General features: G+C 41.3%; 1 protein-coding gene across 2 annotated transcripts in view; it reads left to right on the top strand.

Moving 5' to 3' along the window:
* Positions 1 to 14,898, top strand: part of IL1RAPL2 (interleukin 1 receptor accessory protein like 2) — a 356,649-nt gene extending 341,751 nt beyond the window's left edge. For both annotated transcript variants that reach the window (XM_050310575.1, XM_050310576.1), the window contains exons 10-11: positions 1,995 to 2,165; positions 11,537 to 14,898. In XM_050310575.1, coding sequence (XP_050166532.1) covers positions 1,995 to 2,165; positions 11,537 to 12,234 — 869 coding nt within the window. In that variant the 3' untranslated portion in view covers positions 12,235 to 14,898. The remainder of the gene's footprint in view (positions 1 to 1,994; positions 2,166 to 11,536) is intronic.
* The last annotated feature ends 850 nt before the right edge of the window (positions 14,899 to 15,748 follow it).

The following is a 15,748-nucleotide window of genomic DNA, read 5'->3' as shown; positions in this document are numbered from 1 at the left end:
ATTTCTTTTAAAATGAAGATTTGGGAACTCAACAGATTTGCTTTATTTCTATTTCTAAAAATACCTTATGTAAGCAATGCTGGATGCATTCACTTCCTGTGTTGTGTGTTGCATTGCTCTTAGAGAAAATGACACTGAGGATTAAAGGATCCATTTAGAAAATGGCTCCAAACAGTGCTGCTTCCAGAGCACCCAGAGCAAGTGGCAGGCAAGCATGGACAGGTCCTCCTGCTCTGTCCTGGTGTGTGAAGCATGTGAAGAAGGAGTTGAGACCATGGAGATGTAACACAAGCGTACGAGTCTCAGGAGCCCGGGGGAACTGGTTCTGTCTGCATCTTGCTCACTTGTGTTGTGAGCAGAGGTGACTGGAGAGGGAAGCTGCGCTTCCAGCTGTGCCAGGGCAGCTGGAAGGGTTGGAAGCTCCGGGACTGAAGGCACATGGGGGTGCGGCTTTCACGCTGCTCCACGGCCACGCACGCACGTCAGGGCTCTGCTGCCTCTGCAGAGCTCGCAAACGTTTGCAGGGACAGTTGCCTCTAGGATCACTTGGTGGCTGGCATCTCTTAAAAGGTTTTGGCAGGCTTTGTTATGGACAGGGGAGCAGGTTTTGGACAGGCCTCCAGAGCTGACTGGCCTGTTGATTTCAGAGGAATATCAGCCAGCCAGGTGGATATCTTCCATCCTCCCCTACAGCTACGGTGACACTAGGCAAATTGCCTTTTACAAATATATAATTATTCACATGCTTTGACCGTAGCTCTGACCCTCGTGGGTCTGGCTTTGTGTCAGGAATTATAAGTAACCATCATTTCAAGGTCATCAAGGAATATATTGTATTACAATTAGGGCTTTTTTTTCTTTTTATCAGAATATATTGATGATTTTTAACTGCTTTAATTATCTTTCATGTGCACTATTCTTTACAGATAATTGGTACCCAGAAACCCTCCATTCATGCAGTTTTGTTCTCACAACTGTTTGATTTTTCATTTTCTGTAAATAATGGCAGCTGTGCTCTTCCCTGGAGACTGAATTGCTGAAGGTTGACTTTTCCAATACACAGTTTTCCATTACTGCAGAGGAATAGGAAAGAGAAATGTCACTTACACAGTCTGATGCCAGCATGGAACCTGAGCTCAGTAGTGGCATCACTTCTGTTCCTGGCATGGTCACCAGCTCTTAGCTCCATGTTTCAGAAGCAGAGCTGGAGACGAGCCCCAGTGCTGTGCGGGAGGAAGAGGACGAGGTGTATTGCCCTTTCTATCCACCTTTGGATGAGCTTTTGCCTCCACTCCTGAGCTGCAGGCAGAATGGAGGGGCAAGTCTGCCCCTGCACCCCATTGCTCTGGGAGTTATTCTTCTCTCTCATATGTGAGCCCCAAGTATTTCAAGTGTCCTGGATCAAGTGACCTCTAAAATTATTATACTGATTTTTAAAACTACAGGATTTTCTGGGGGAAAAAAATGCTTTGAACTGTTTGTATCTGGCATTGGGTTTTTTTGCATAGTCAGTATTCATTTAGGTTAAGCCATGTCTATTCTCACAATTACTTGTGAGAGGAAGTTCTCCTTGCTCAAAACTTTCCAGGCACACAAACTTTTCCAAGTTAAAAACTTTCAAATAATCCTAGCACTCTTGAGGCACAGGAACTGAAAGATTTCCATTAGTAATATGTAAAGGATTAAAATTAAAACTTCCAGCTTTAGTATTTTGTATCAAAATTTTGCCCATGACCTTTTCAGCTGTGACATGGGTCTGACCACATTGAGCAGAGTTACTGCTCCACATGCAGAAGAAAACTGAAAGGATATCCTTTGTCTGGATCAGTAAAATTTCTCTCTGGAAGCCAGATTATATGTTCCTGTGAAAAGTCCCAATTTGGGTGGGAAATACCTGGTTATTTCAATGAATAATACAATTTTCTAGTACTTCCCTATATTCTTTTTGGTGCTCTTGCAAACAGAAGGCTGAAAATGAATTTGTTTTCTTACAGACAACAAGGAATATGATGCATATCTTTCATACACCAAAGTGGATCCTGATGCGTTAGATCGTGACAATAATGAAGAGGAGCAGTTTGCACTTGAAATTCTGCCAGATGTTCTGGAAAAGCACTATGGATACAAGCTCTTCATTCCAGATAGGGACCTGATCCCTAGTGGAAGTAAGTATTTCTGACCTTTCTGTTTTATTTCTCTCTGATGTGTCACAAAGGCCTGGATTGTATTTGAGGTACTAGAGGAAAACCTCTCTTTGGGAAGTGGTTGCAAGGATTGGAAAAGTTTCCTCAGCACTGCAAATTCGAGCTCTGTATTAGAGCTTGTTTTTGCATTGCTGGAATCAATGGAAGTGCCACTGATTTCAGTGGTGGAGGAAGGAGCTGCACCTTCCTACAGGAAAGGCTGCACCTCTGCAAGCAATACTGAGTCCAAAATGTCTACATCAGACACAGGTAACTAAGCAGGAAACTTCCTAAAAAGATTTTGTAGTCTCTGGTATAGAGTTGAAAATAGGATTATTATTTTTTTTTCAGTGGATATTTGTTTGTCTACAGCAGCTTTGCAAGTAAAAGTAATCCTTTCCCTTATCTTTCTGGGTTTTTCCCTAACTTGGAAGTCTCATAAAGAGCTATAATAGTTTCCCAGTTAATGGTAAGGGTACAATTAGAGTTTTGACTAAGTGTTGAATTTCTGACCAGTGTGAGCATTGTGTAAGTCACTGATCTTGTGTAAATAATACTAATTATTCAGAGGGCTATGTACAGCCCCATGAGCCAACCCTATTTTCCATGTTGACAATGAAATGCAGTTGTGCACTTCAAATCAGTTTTGCTGCCGTGGCTGAAGATGCAGCAGCACCTTCGGATGTCTGTACCAACAGTTAATGCTTTCCTAGTGGTAGTTATGGAGTGTTTTCTACTAGGTTCATTTTTGAGCACATCAAAAAGACCACAAATCATATGCATGATGTTGATGAATTTTGAGCGCACGGTATGTTTACTGCAATACCCCATTTATTTGAAATGCTACCCTTGTGAAAAAAAATCAGCATTTTTTACTACAAATTCCATTTCCAAATCCCTTACATAAAATATAGTAGAATAGTAGAAGAGAAAATGAACTTCTCTCTGTATGTGCTACTGTATAGGAAATATGAACAAGAGAACAAAGCAATGGCTGTACTGGAGCAGATGTCCCCAAACATGAAACAGCTCGAACATAGCTGTGTTAGCAACCTGCCTGCCAAAAACCTGAAACTGCCACCTTGCTGCTGCCAAACACCACTGCCTGCCCCAGAAGTTAAGGCCTGTTTCTTCTTTGACATTTGAGAGAGCTGGAAGCAGAGCTCTGAATCCTGTACCACTGGGAAAGAGGAGTCGGAGCCCAGCCAGGGATCATGCAAAGTCCTGTGTAGTGGCTTGAATCAATCGTGTGCATTTGCAGTTCCTAGTTTAGAGCTGGTTCCCTTTTTCTTTTTGCCCCTGCAAGGTGTGAGTTTTTTCTCCCTTAGTGAGAAGTTCCAGAAAGGGGACTTGGCTTACAGCCTTCTTATTTCTGACAGTACAAGTAAGTCATACCAAATTTTTAGATATATTCACCTTTTTCACAGAATTGTTGTAATTGTTTCATATCCAGCAATATAGCAGAGATATACATAGCAATTATGCAAATGAATTAAAGAATTTAAAGTTAACCCTTCAATGATAACTATACTGAAGCACAAATTAATCCAAAATGAGATTCTTTTTCCCAATTGTTGTACCAGCCAGCATGGTATTTTATTTTGTCTATTTTTGTCAGTCAGGCACTCAGCAAATACTTGTCATCACTTTGGGTATTCATTAAACCTCTCCTGAAAATGTAGGGTACCTGAAAATGTCAGTTCTCATTTATGAACATTCACAGATTTAATCCCTCTTTTTTCCTCTCAAACTCACTTCTTCAGTATTATGAAAAGGCCTGATTCTAACACATGGAGCTTCAAGAACGCTTAATCAGACATAATGACAATGCAGAATAAAATGTGCCACTGAAATGAGTGTGATTTGCATGCTTTAGCTTTGAAAAAGATATGAGAGAAGGCACTTTATTTTAAGTGGGGCTAGAGGGAGGGAGAGGGGATGGGGAAGGAAGGAAGACTCGGCCTCTTGTACTTGTAAGCTCTCTGTGTGCGCTGGAGAAGTGGAATGTGGCTGTGTTCTGCCTCATGCTCACCAGTCTCACAAGGACTTGCAGTGCTTAGTGAAGGCAATGTGATGTAGAATGGGCCTGCTAGAAACTTCAGAGGCAAACATAGCATATCTAAGAGTGACTGTCTCAAAAATTGGCAGATATGGCAAAATATGTAACTCTCCGGGGTAGATTTCTATAGAAAAATGGGGGGTTGATCACAGTTATCTTTTTTATTTTAGGAAATATCTCTTCTAACATATGCTGCATTTCCTCATCTTTCAGTGCAAATTATTTTCAATCAATGTAATACTTTCCTACTTTGTTCTGGTGTGTTTCATTCTATATCCTGAGTGCTTCAGCGTGTGCCACTCCACTAGTGCAGCACAGGAACTGTGTTCTGCAGGACTGTTCCTACAGTCTCTGCAGTTGTGAGGTGCTGCCACAGGAGGGTGTGAACCATTGCTCTTCCTTCCTGGCATGCAGCAGTACCGACAGCTGCTCCTCGGATTTGAGAGCGAGCAAAAAATAGATTTGTTAAATAGTATTTCATTAATTTTCTTGCACAGTTCTCTGAACGACCTAAAAAGCTGACTCCAGAAAAATTCAGGGACAAGTTTGATTATGTTTTTGTCCAGCTGGCTCATTGCTAACCTCTGGGGGAAAGCTGTGATGGGCTCTGCTTGTCCCTGTGCAGCCGAGGGGGAGATTACAGCCAGATGTGCTTTAGCTGGGACGCTCCCAGCAGCCACCTCCTTCACAGTGCATGTCAGCCCTGCATGGCACCTCTGTGCTGAGAACCCTCTGTTTCAGGGATGTCCATGGAGCAACTGCTGCTGTCCCTGGGAAGAGAGAGGTGATGGCTGTAGGGACTGAGGCCACTCTTCACCACTGGGAAGCAGATCCCTGGCATCCAGGGTTCAGCTCAAATGGGGCTGAATCATGTTTTGCAGTAGGTGTTGGTTTCTGATACAAATCTTATCCCAGTGGAGCTTTTTGTCCTAGTGGGAGGGAGAACACCATGAAGGATGCCAAGGGCCTCAGTGGTGCCCATCACACCATGGCCAGCAAGAACCTTTGAGGTGACTCTTGGTGCTGCCTGAGAGCAGCAGGGCTGGACCCGGCTCCCTGGACTGGTGAGGTGGAAAAGGGGCTAAAGCAGCCACTGCTCCTCTGCTCTGGCTCCTGCAGAATCCCACCCAGCCATGCTGGCTGGGAGGCGAAAGGGGTGACCCAGCAGGGAGGTGTGACATGCAGCGTGCTGTGTAAGCAGCGACACCAAGTTTGTAACCCAGGAATTGAGTTGCATGTTACGGGAAGTTCTATAGCAGCTATTTTTTCACAAAGAATATTCTTTGGTCTTATCAAAGTGAGTGTTCTGCATTCTGTTGAAGCTGACAGCACATACACCTTTCTGCCGAGGCAATTTAGGCATAATTGGCTATGTTAACCTGTGTAAGGAGACTGTGATCCCCGAGATGCACTTGCAGTTGTTACTAAAGTTTCTTAGCAGTTCTCATTATTTTCACCCTATTAGTTTTCAGGGCTTTTTAAACAAACCCTTTCCCACAGCAAATACTCTCAAGCCCTGTGAGTTTTCTAATTCAGTGTTACGAGACTTGAGGAGACTGAATAGTGGGGGGGGGGGTGTATAACAGCAGTAGTTATGTTTTCACCTGAGTCATTTTCTGTCTTGCTAAGAATGATGTGTCTGCAGAGAAAAACATCATTTGCCCTTCACTCTTCTAAAATTGGGACTACTCAGGAGAAGATATTTTTCTCCATGTTTTCTGCAAATTATTTGAAACCCTGAAAGTGAAGAGGTCAAAATTGTCAAGTTTGATTTTTAATCCCAGCAATACAAATCTATTAGAGCATCATCTAGTTGCTCTGTAAGCATATGTACATTTGGCCTTGACAGGACTGAAAAAAATACAAACAATTCACCCCAGCTCAGGCCAGGGTAAACCGATCAGGCAGTGAAAAGAACTACAGTGATAATCTTTGCTTTTTACCTGAAAAATAACTCTCAGCAAAACAGAAGAGTGCCTCAGACATGATAAAAAGCACCCAACAGTCAGTATTGCAGTTCTGGCATTTTGTAGTTTTGTCTGCCCATCTGTGTGGGGTTTGCCCGGTGAATTCCAGCTTCCTGGGCTCCTGGAAGAAGAAAACCCAGCAGGACCATATGTCTGGAGTTCCCAAGGAGCCTTAATTAGGTATGGGATGCCATTTCTTCAGAAAAGGAACAACTCCTTTCTGAAGTCCCTGGTTGTCTGCTCTGTATGAGTCTTACACTTCATGCCAGGCATGGGCGAGGGTAGCAGGGATAGAGAGGGATAACAGCTGAAAAAGGGAGAAATGTGAGCAAAAGCCAGAAGGGCTGGCTATCCTGTAACAGCCCACTGAAGGCCACCAAGGTGGTCAGGGAGTTGGACCACACAGTATGAGAGGAGAGCCCAAAAGAAAAGGCCAACAAAGATAAAGCTAAGGAGGGACCTGATTGTTATTTTTCCAGTGGACATCACAAAGGTGAAGGCAGCCTCTTCCCAGAGGTGCACAGTTGTTGAACAAGAGGTCATAGGTATTGGGTACAACAGTGAAAATTCCATTTAAACGTCTGGAAAGTTTTACTCACCATGGAGGTGGTCAGAAACTGAAACACCCCAGAGACACTGAGAAACCTCCAATCTTGGAGCTCTTCAAAACATACTGGACAAAGTCCTGAGCAATACCCTTCAGGCAGGATTTTGAGCTGGAGACCTCCAGGGTCCCCTTCTAACCTGCATCAGTCTATGAATCTTTGATTATAAATATCCAGAATTTTGTTTCAGCCATCTATTGCCAAGACAATTTTACCAACATTGCCCACTTCAGACAATTCAACCTGCAAGGAGACATTCCCAGAACTTTCATATTTTATGTTTTCCTTCTCCTTAATTCCTCCTTCCTTTACCATGTCAAATACAGAAAGTCTGATGATGGCAAGGGGAGGAATATGCTGAGAGGGCAATGTGTCACACTGCTCTGCAGTATTTGTTTGTTTATGTTGAACTCATCAGCTGTCCCTCAGCTTGTGCTGGGATTGGGCTCTCTCTCAGGAGGGGCCATTGCTTTGCTCTGTGTTTCAGCAGTTCCAGTTTCATCACTGTTCTGGTCTGAGCTAATAGAAGCAAAACATATTTAATAAGTAGGAAAGCAATACATGCATTTATTTGTGTTATAATAAAGTGGTCAGATTTAGAGTTTGGGAACTATTCAGTTAGGAAGCCAGAACTGAATTGCTCTTCTATAAATAACTTCCTCAAGTTATGGTCACGTTGCCAAACAGAGAAAGGCTGGTTATTTTCAGACTGCCAGGAACGAGCCAGCAGGGGGTTGATGGTAGATACTCTTTGTTTCTTGTGGTGCTGGTGTTTCCCAAAAATATCCATAGGACTTTATATGATTTCTAGTGTTTTTTCTTTCTCCCTCAACTACTTCTGCAAATCATCTAAATCTGGTTAGTCAGTCGTTTCTTTGTGTAAGCAACTCCGTATCCATGGTGTTCATTAACTTCTGTGCTGTTAGTCTGCTTGCATATTACATTTCCTTCCAGCTTGTGGTTAATGTAGCTCATTCAAGATTCCATAGGCAGTTATGCATGATTCAATTGCAAATGGGATGCATCGCTTGGAATTCTCTTCGTCAGTGCTTCAGACTACAGTTCTGCATTACTACATGTTGATGGTGTTTGGTGAGCACGTGTTTGCTGTCAGGTGATCTGTCTTCATTACTTGTGGACAACCATGCAAAAAAGATGTTTATTTGGGGTATAACATTTCTTGCTGTCCGTGCCTCCTTGGGCGTTGCATTGAACGTGATGCAAGTAAGTTACTGATACAGTCGCTCACAATTTCAGGTTTTTGACCTATGGGATCTGCTAACATTTCGAGAGCAGTTTTGTGCCATATTGCAAAATGGTGTTTAAAGAAGGGGGAAAAAGGGCCAAAATTTAAAATGTTCTTTTTCAATGAAATCCAAGTGGGTTAATTCTTATGCTGACATTTTATTTTTACGTTCTAGTTTATAATAAAAACACAGTCTTTGGGAATTAAAAGCGAATAATCTCATACTGATTTTGTCAAGACAACTTTTTCTCCCCTCACAATGAAATGCCATTGAAGTTGACACCTTCTCAGCAAAAGTGAAGTTACAGCAAAGTTATATTTATCAGATGGAAATATGTTGCCCTGGAATCTTACAATTGATGCTAGTTGGTGATCTCATTCCTGAAGTCCCTGCTCAGGTTTTTTGGTTTTTTTCTGTAAGTGAAACAGAACCATTGCCTGACAATTACTGCTTAGCTCCCTGAAGGGGTGAAAGCAACCCTTTCTCTATACCACACTGCAATATAGACTGCTTGAATTTGATACCTTCTCATGGACTCAACACTTGAGACAGACAACTGAAACCGCTGTGTTTTGGGAGGTCTCAAATTCTGAAGTGAAGTGAGAGCGGATGATTTAGCAACTCATAGGTTTGTGCAGTCAGACTGGTACCACTGGAAAATACAAAGCTGGAATTTCCACAGACAGGAATCTGTCTTCCTGTGCTTTTCTTCACAGAAATGTTCAACTTGTGCACATTGGACATATTGTAAAGAGTGCACCCAATGGAACCACGTACTCCAGGAAAGTTGTCACCAACCTTCAGTAGTAATCCCAAACTGAAGTTATTGGGAGGACTGAGTACTTCTGGACCAGATGGCTGGAAATGTGGCTTTCCAGTTTCCTGTTCAGTGTAATTTATCCTCAGTGCACCAACAGGTCCCCTGTTCACTGGCCATGTCTGTGGAGCTATAACAGCTTCAGATGTGGAATTTGAGGCATCACCTCATGGTCATTTGGGAAGGTGTCTGTTAGTCAGCTGAGGACAGAGCTCTAACCTGTTGCAATACTCAGTAAGAAAGGTGGGCATGCCAAAATGTGGGAGAGGCACCAAGGGGAGAAATGTCCATCTGAGAAAATAGGGAATTTTTCCTGTTGTCTTCCCACCTCATTCCCTGGTTGACTAAAGCAAAGTCTGATGAGCTTTTGATTGTGATGGTATAATGGATTATTGCTACTGAAATGATTGCCACTGGATATTTGAAGAGATGAAAGTGGACTGATTTTTGTTTGTTTTGTTGGTTTGTGTTTGTTGGATGCATACTGGATATGCGTGGCCGTGCTTGGCACTAACCTGGACACGGGGTATTGCCCAGTATTGTGTCCTGCAGAGAATTGTCTTGTGCATAGCAGTGTCTGAGTTGTTTGAAGGAGGGGTGAATATGTCTCGGGAAAGAAGCATGATAGTTTGTTGTTTTACTGTATCTTGCAGATTCAACCTCTAATGATGAAGCTTCCCACCTAAATTCTTTCTTTTTGGGAGCAGAAAGAAAGGAAGAAAATGAAGAGTCTGAGCTGTTGATACATTGGGATAATCTCTTTCCATTGTATTGAACATTTCTACCTTTCCTTAAGTTTTGTTTCACCAGTTCTGCTTATCATTTTCTCATTGTTGCTGATTCTCTCCCCTCTCTGCTGCCTCTCCCATGGATTTTTATGTTGAATTTTTTTCATTAGTGAGTAACTATTTTACACAGAAAAATGTGGGGGTTTTCCTCATAAAATATTTCAAGGAAAAAGAAACAAACTGTAAATGCTGCATGATTAAAGAGTCATAAACCATTAACTAAAAGTCAGGATTGTTGCATAGACATTTGTAATGTATGTGTATGTCTTAAATTTTTGTGTGTCTGTGGGATGTTTGCAATTGCCTCTTTTTTCCATTTGTGAAAGAAATTCTTCTTGCTGCTAAGTGGTGAAATAAAACATTGGTAAAGGCAGATTTGATGCTAACTACGCCTTCAGTCTCATGAAAATAAGCTATTTTAGAATGTTACTGTTGGCCTATTTTGTAGCTATTTACTTTACTGGAAGTGGTGTGAATAAGCATGCTGTGGTGTGGTGCCTGGGACTATAAAAATGAGTCTTGCAGTAACAGATGTTGATTAATGATGTTATTTGTAATTATTGTTCCTGCTAGAGGGCAGGTGTGTAAGAGAGGCCCTGCCCTGTGCTGAGTAAAGATCTGTTCTGTGCAGCTCTTGTGTCCAAGTCTTCATTTATAACACGTGCTTTCCTCTGTTGTCAGGCGGCACATCCCCAGCAGCATGGTCAATGCAGGTTTATGCAGTTTAAAAACACAAAAAGATATCCTGTCTCGAGTGCTGTGCAACCTGTGAACACTCTTCCGCCCTTAGTGTTTTAACTGATTGGGTTTTTTAAGTGATTTCATTTTTCTGGTTGTGACCCAAAACCCATTGAAATTTGCTGAAGTCTGTTCATTGGAATGGGTTTTGGATCAGGTCTGTAAGTAGATCTCTTTCCCATCCTGTTCCTTGTCAGACCAGCATAATTGGCTTCTCTTCCCTACCATCCCTGGGATAAGCAAAACTTAGGGAGCCAAGTCCAACTTCAAGAATATTTTGTAATTCCATAAGCTGGCATCATGGAGCTGATGATGGGCTGGCATTTCTGCTTACACTGATCAATTGCAACTACTTGGCATGCATGAATAAAAGAATTCTACTATTTTCTTTGTCACTGATGTCTCAACAAATAAATACCTCTAATATGTTTAAATTTTCCATTTGTTCCTGTCACTTGTGAATTTTCTGTTAATACCTTGGGGTACATAGAAGCACAGGTTCCTGATTATTAAAACAGACCACTGGGCCACAAAGAATGTTCTTGGGCTTTGTGGTCAATACCTAAAGAAGAAAGAGCTACCATGATGCTTCTATGCAATAAGCACAAGTTCTGCATGTGATGAGGGTTCATTTCTTTTTGAGCTCTTGCAAGTTACAGTTCATACACCCTGCAGCACCCTCATGTCCTTGCATCTGAAACACAGGAACTGCTTCCCAGAGTGTGCTTCCCTCAACACAGTGTTGATCGTAACCAATGTTAATGTTAAAATTTACACAAACATTACATTGATCTTGACCTATATTCCTTTCACTGAGTGAACTGTATGTTTTTAGTCACTAATGGCATCTGCACAGTGAGGATGTTTTGTAAATGTTGCTCTGCTGCAATGAACAGGGGAAAATAGCAAAGGGTGGAGGGTACTATTAAGGAGTTTTCTATGTGTAGTCCATAAATAGAAATACGTTGTGATACACAATCCTATTTTTGTTGGAGACTATTGAAATGCCCATTGTCTTAAACAGTGTAGATCAGTAAGCTGTAGAATTTTGTTATACTTGATTGCAAGCCTAATGTTTTGATACAATAGACTTCTTTATTCTTTACTCTTTCTCTCTTTCTATGATTTGTAGCCTACATTGAAGATCTCACAAGATGTGTTGAGCAAAGCAGAAGACTCATTATCGTGTTAACTCCAGACTATGTTCTCAGGAGAGGATGGAGTATTTTTGAGATGGAAAACAGACTCCATAACATGCTAGTCAGTGGCGAAATCAAAGTTATTTTGATTGAGTGTACTGAATTAAAAGGGAAAGTGAATTATCATGAAGTGGAATCTTTAAAGCACACCATCAAACTTCTCTCAGTGGTCAAGTGGAAAGGACCAAAAAGCAGCAAACTGAATTCTAAGTTTTGGAAGCGCCTAGTCTTTGAAATGCCAGGGAAGAAAAAGGAGGTGGTGTCTCGGCATCAGGTCCTGGATTCTGCAGAGCAGGGCCTTTTTGGAGACCTCCAGACTGTCCCCTCTATTGCTGTCACGGGCACTTCTGCCACGCTGGTGGAGTCACGGGCTGATGTGACTGATTACCATCAAGCAGACTCTGTGCACATGAGACATTACTGCAGAGGATACGAGTACGACGTGTCAGCAGCGACACTGCCAATCGCTTCCATAAGCAACCACCACACGTACTGTAACATTCCTCTGACACTCCTGAACGGACAGCTACCTCTCAACAACACCGTGAAGGACCCCCAGGAGTTTCACAGGAACAACCCACTGCTACCTTTATCAGCCAAGGAGCTTAGCTTCACCAGTGATATCTGGTAGTGAACATCAGGACTCTTTCGAGATGCTTCATGACCGCCATGAAGACACCTTTTTAAAGAACTTTGCCCTAACCCCATGGGGTGAGAAAACATATTCCAAGCAGCAGCACACTTGTTTGCTTTTCTACTTGAACTTCTTTGTTTACATTTACAAATTATTGACAAAGGGGGCATTCTTTTTGTAACTCAGTGATGTCCTTCCTGTCTTTTAATGTACAGTTTTATTGCTTCTTTAAAAAGGAGGGGGAGAGAAAAAAAACGCACCCCATCATTTTACAGTAGGTTTACAATCTGGGATGGGTAAAAGGTCACTGTATATGGTCTCCAACATCCATACATATTTAAGTAACAGTATTTGAATTACACAGAAGTTGTTGGGTTTTTCATATAGACTACAGTACAGTTTGAAATTCTAATCATGCTACAAAAATTATTATCTCCTGCACAGACCCCAAGGGGTGAATCATCCTGAAAAGGAAGGAGGAGGAAACCTTGCCGGTAACGTTGTCTCACAAATACTCTTTAGAAGATGACCAGCTGAAACAATGCAGATGAAGCTTTATCAGTAAAGTGCATAGTAACAGTTACTGCAGGATAAATCACCTGCTCCCGTCAGCATCTCTTCATTTTATTATTCAGGCATGTTGTATTCCTAGTCAATGGTTAGCAATGTGGTTTTACTAAACAACTTACTAGAATATCGGAAGGTGCTTAGGAGGATTTTAAACATTCTTTTTCTGTCAATTATAGATTATTTCATAACTTTTTGCAAATTTATAATGACTTTTTCCAAACAATTTAAGTATAAATTTATCTGTCTATTGGTCTAACCATTAATTTGAAGTTTCTTAAGATCTCTTGAGCCCTATTAAGATTTGTAGAAAAGGCAATGTAATTTTACATAGGATTTTCTTTCCAAAATCAGTAGTTACAATTTGAAATTAACCTTTTTGTGAGAACAACAGCAATAGAAAATAATTAATACAGCAATATTCAGAGATGAAGTGCTAAATTATTCAGGTTTACTGGTAAATCTGACTTCAATTGCAGTGATAATCACCTGAGACAATTTTCTCTCTTGACCATCTACCTGTCAATTTATGTACCTTTTAAATATGGCAGAAGCAGGAATATTTCTGCTGTCTGTGCAACTAGTGAAAAGTGATATTTTCAAGCAGCTGTTAAGGTCTTGCATTTCTCACTTATATGAGTGATCCTATCAGTCAAATAGGATACCGTCATTTATCTTTCATGTAAGGCATTCCTGCTGCTGAGGGATGAGAAGTGTTGCACAGGTACTCTGCATCAGGCATTGCTGCTCAGTGAGTACCAGTGAGATTTCCATACTCAGTTGATTAAGAGTTGCAGAGTGGAGTATTTAAGGAAAAAAGCCCTAAATAATGAAGGCAGAAGCCAGTTTTGCAGTTTTTGGCATAACCCTAATGAAAACACAGTAGACATGAGAGTTTTGTCTCAATGAGATCTGCTGGAGCAAATTCCCAAAAATATTTTTATGGCAGGCAGCCTTGCCTGTGTTTCAGTCTGTCTTTAGCATTGTTCTCTTTGATTGCATGAATAAAAGTTAGCACTCTGCACTCAGCTGCCTGTGGTTTCATCAGCAAACAAGTTCAGTAAATCCTTGACATTTTGCAGTGGTTCCTAAATTGTACCCTACAGTCAAATGGAAACAAACACTGACCTAAGACTTAAAAGTCAAAGAATTGGCCCAAAGGCCATGAGAATGATCTCAAATGTGCAATAATTCATAGAGGTCAGTATTTTTCCATTGCTTCTTTCCCCAGTTCTTTATTCTGTGCCCTCCTACACCAGTTATTGTCTGTAAGATTTTCATTAGGTTCTAAATAATACATGTTTCTCTTGTTTTTTCTAGCATTATTATGCATTTGACACTAACACTGAAAATGGAAATCTAGAAAAATATATTAATTTATTACACAATATAGAAGCTATAACTTGCTCTTTTGTGAGGTTAAGTTCCAAACATATAGGTGTTTAATAGACGTATTTTTCTACTGAGAAAGAAAGCGATTTTACCTCCATTATAAATATATGTATTTCAACCTCCTCCCAAAAATTTACAAAATTTGCACTGTTTTATAAGTGTTACAGACTGTGTTTACACTGGCTATGTTCTTTAATGCAAAGTGTAATTTAAAAAAAAAAAAAGGAAAAAAATTCCTAAAAGCAAATCCTGCATGAAAAGAACTGCATATGTTTAAATGAAAAGCTGTACTTTTCATTATTTTCCTTCCCACATTACTCTAGAAACTGGTTAATTCACATAGAATGTTCGGTGAGATTTTAAACCCGCTAGTTCTGTATTAAGCATGCAAACTCCAAAAAAACCAAGAAAAGTAAAAACATATGCAGGTTGGTCTGATTCTTTTATTTACAAGGACTAAATATGGGTAACAAATTCATTCACCCAATGATAATATGTCTCCTAGAGCAGTAGTTATTCCAAAGCAAAATGCAGTCATGTTTGATTGAGGAAACATGAAAAGAACAGTTTTTCTGTCATTTTGCAAAAGCACATCGAGTGTCTGTGTATTGATATTTTTTAGTTATAGATGCCAAGTCACAATCTGCTTTAAGATTTCTGAGTGTGTATTGAGTACTATGACAATATATACATGAATTGGAACCGCCTGTACCCCTCTGCTTCTAGTGTGGGGATGGGGAGCAGAGCTTGGGAGGCCTCTGGTGGACTCAGTTTTGTGTAATACCAGTATGGAATCATGGAATTGTTTAGGTTGGAAAAGACCTCTAGGATGATCAGGTCTAACCATTAACCCAGCACTGCCAAGCCCATCACTAAACCATGTCCCTGAGTGCCACATCTACATGTCTTTTGTACACCTCCAGCGATGGGGACTCCACCACTGCCCTGGGTAGCCTCTTCCAGTGCTTGACAACCCTTTCAGTGAGTAAATTTTTTCTAATCCAATCTAAACCTCCCCTGGCACAACTTGGGGCCGTTTCCTCTTGTCCTGTCACTTGTTACTTAGGAGAAGAGACCAACCCCCACCTGGCTACAACCTCCTTTCAGGTAGTTGTAGAGAGCAAGAAGGTCAGCCCTGAAGCTCCTTTTTTCCAGCCTGACACCCCCAGCTCCCTCAGCCTCTCCTCATCACACTTGTGCTCCAGACCCTTCTCTTGCTCTTCTCTGGACATGTTCCAGCACATCTATGACATGCAAGAGGCCACATATTTCCATAGGTAGCACTTAAGGGTCTGGAAAAATGCAGTCAGATGGTAAAATGCATCTATCATTGGGATTTGGGTGGCACAGGAACTTGTCCCACTGTGAAAACCACCACCGTAGCAGCCCTCCAGCAGGATCCCTCATGGCAGGAGTGACAGCTGGATCAGGGCCTTTGGGGCAAAAATGTGAACCTCATCAGCTGAAATAGAAGGGCATATGGGCATTTTGCATTCCTGTGTCTCACCAAAGCCATGGTGGCTTTATCAGGTGGATTTATCAGGGAAGAGGC

Source organism: Myiozetetes cayanensis, unplaced genomic scaffold (assembly GCF_022539395.1).
Source record: "Myiozetetes cayanensis isolate MyiCay16 unplaced genomic scaffold, myiCay2020 scf15, whole genome shotgun sequence".
In the NCBI taxonomy this organism is placed as follows: domain Eukaryota; kingdom Metazoa; phylum Chordata; class Aves; order Passeriformes; family Tyrannidae; genus Myiozetetes; species Myiozetetes cayanensis.
This window is presented reverse-complemented; position numbering and strand designations above follow the sequence as displayed.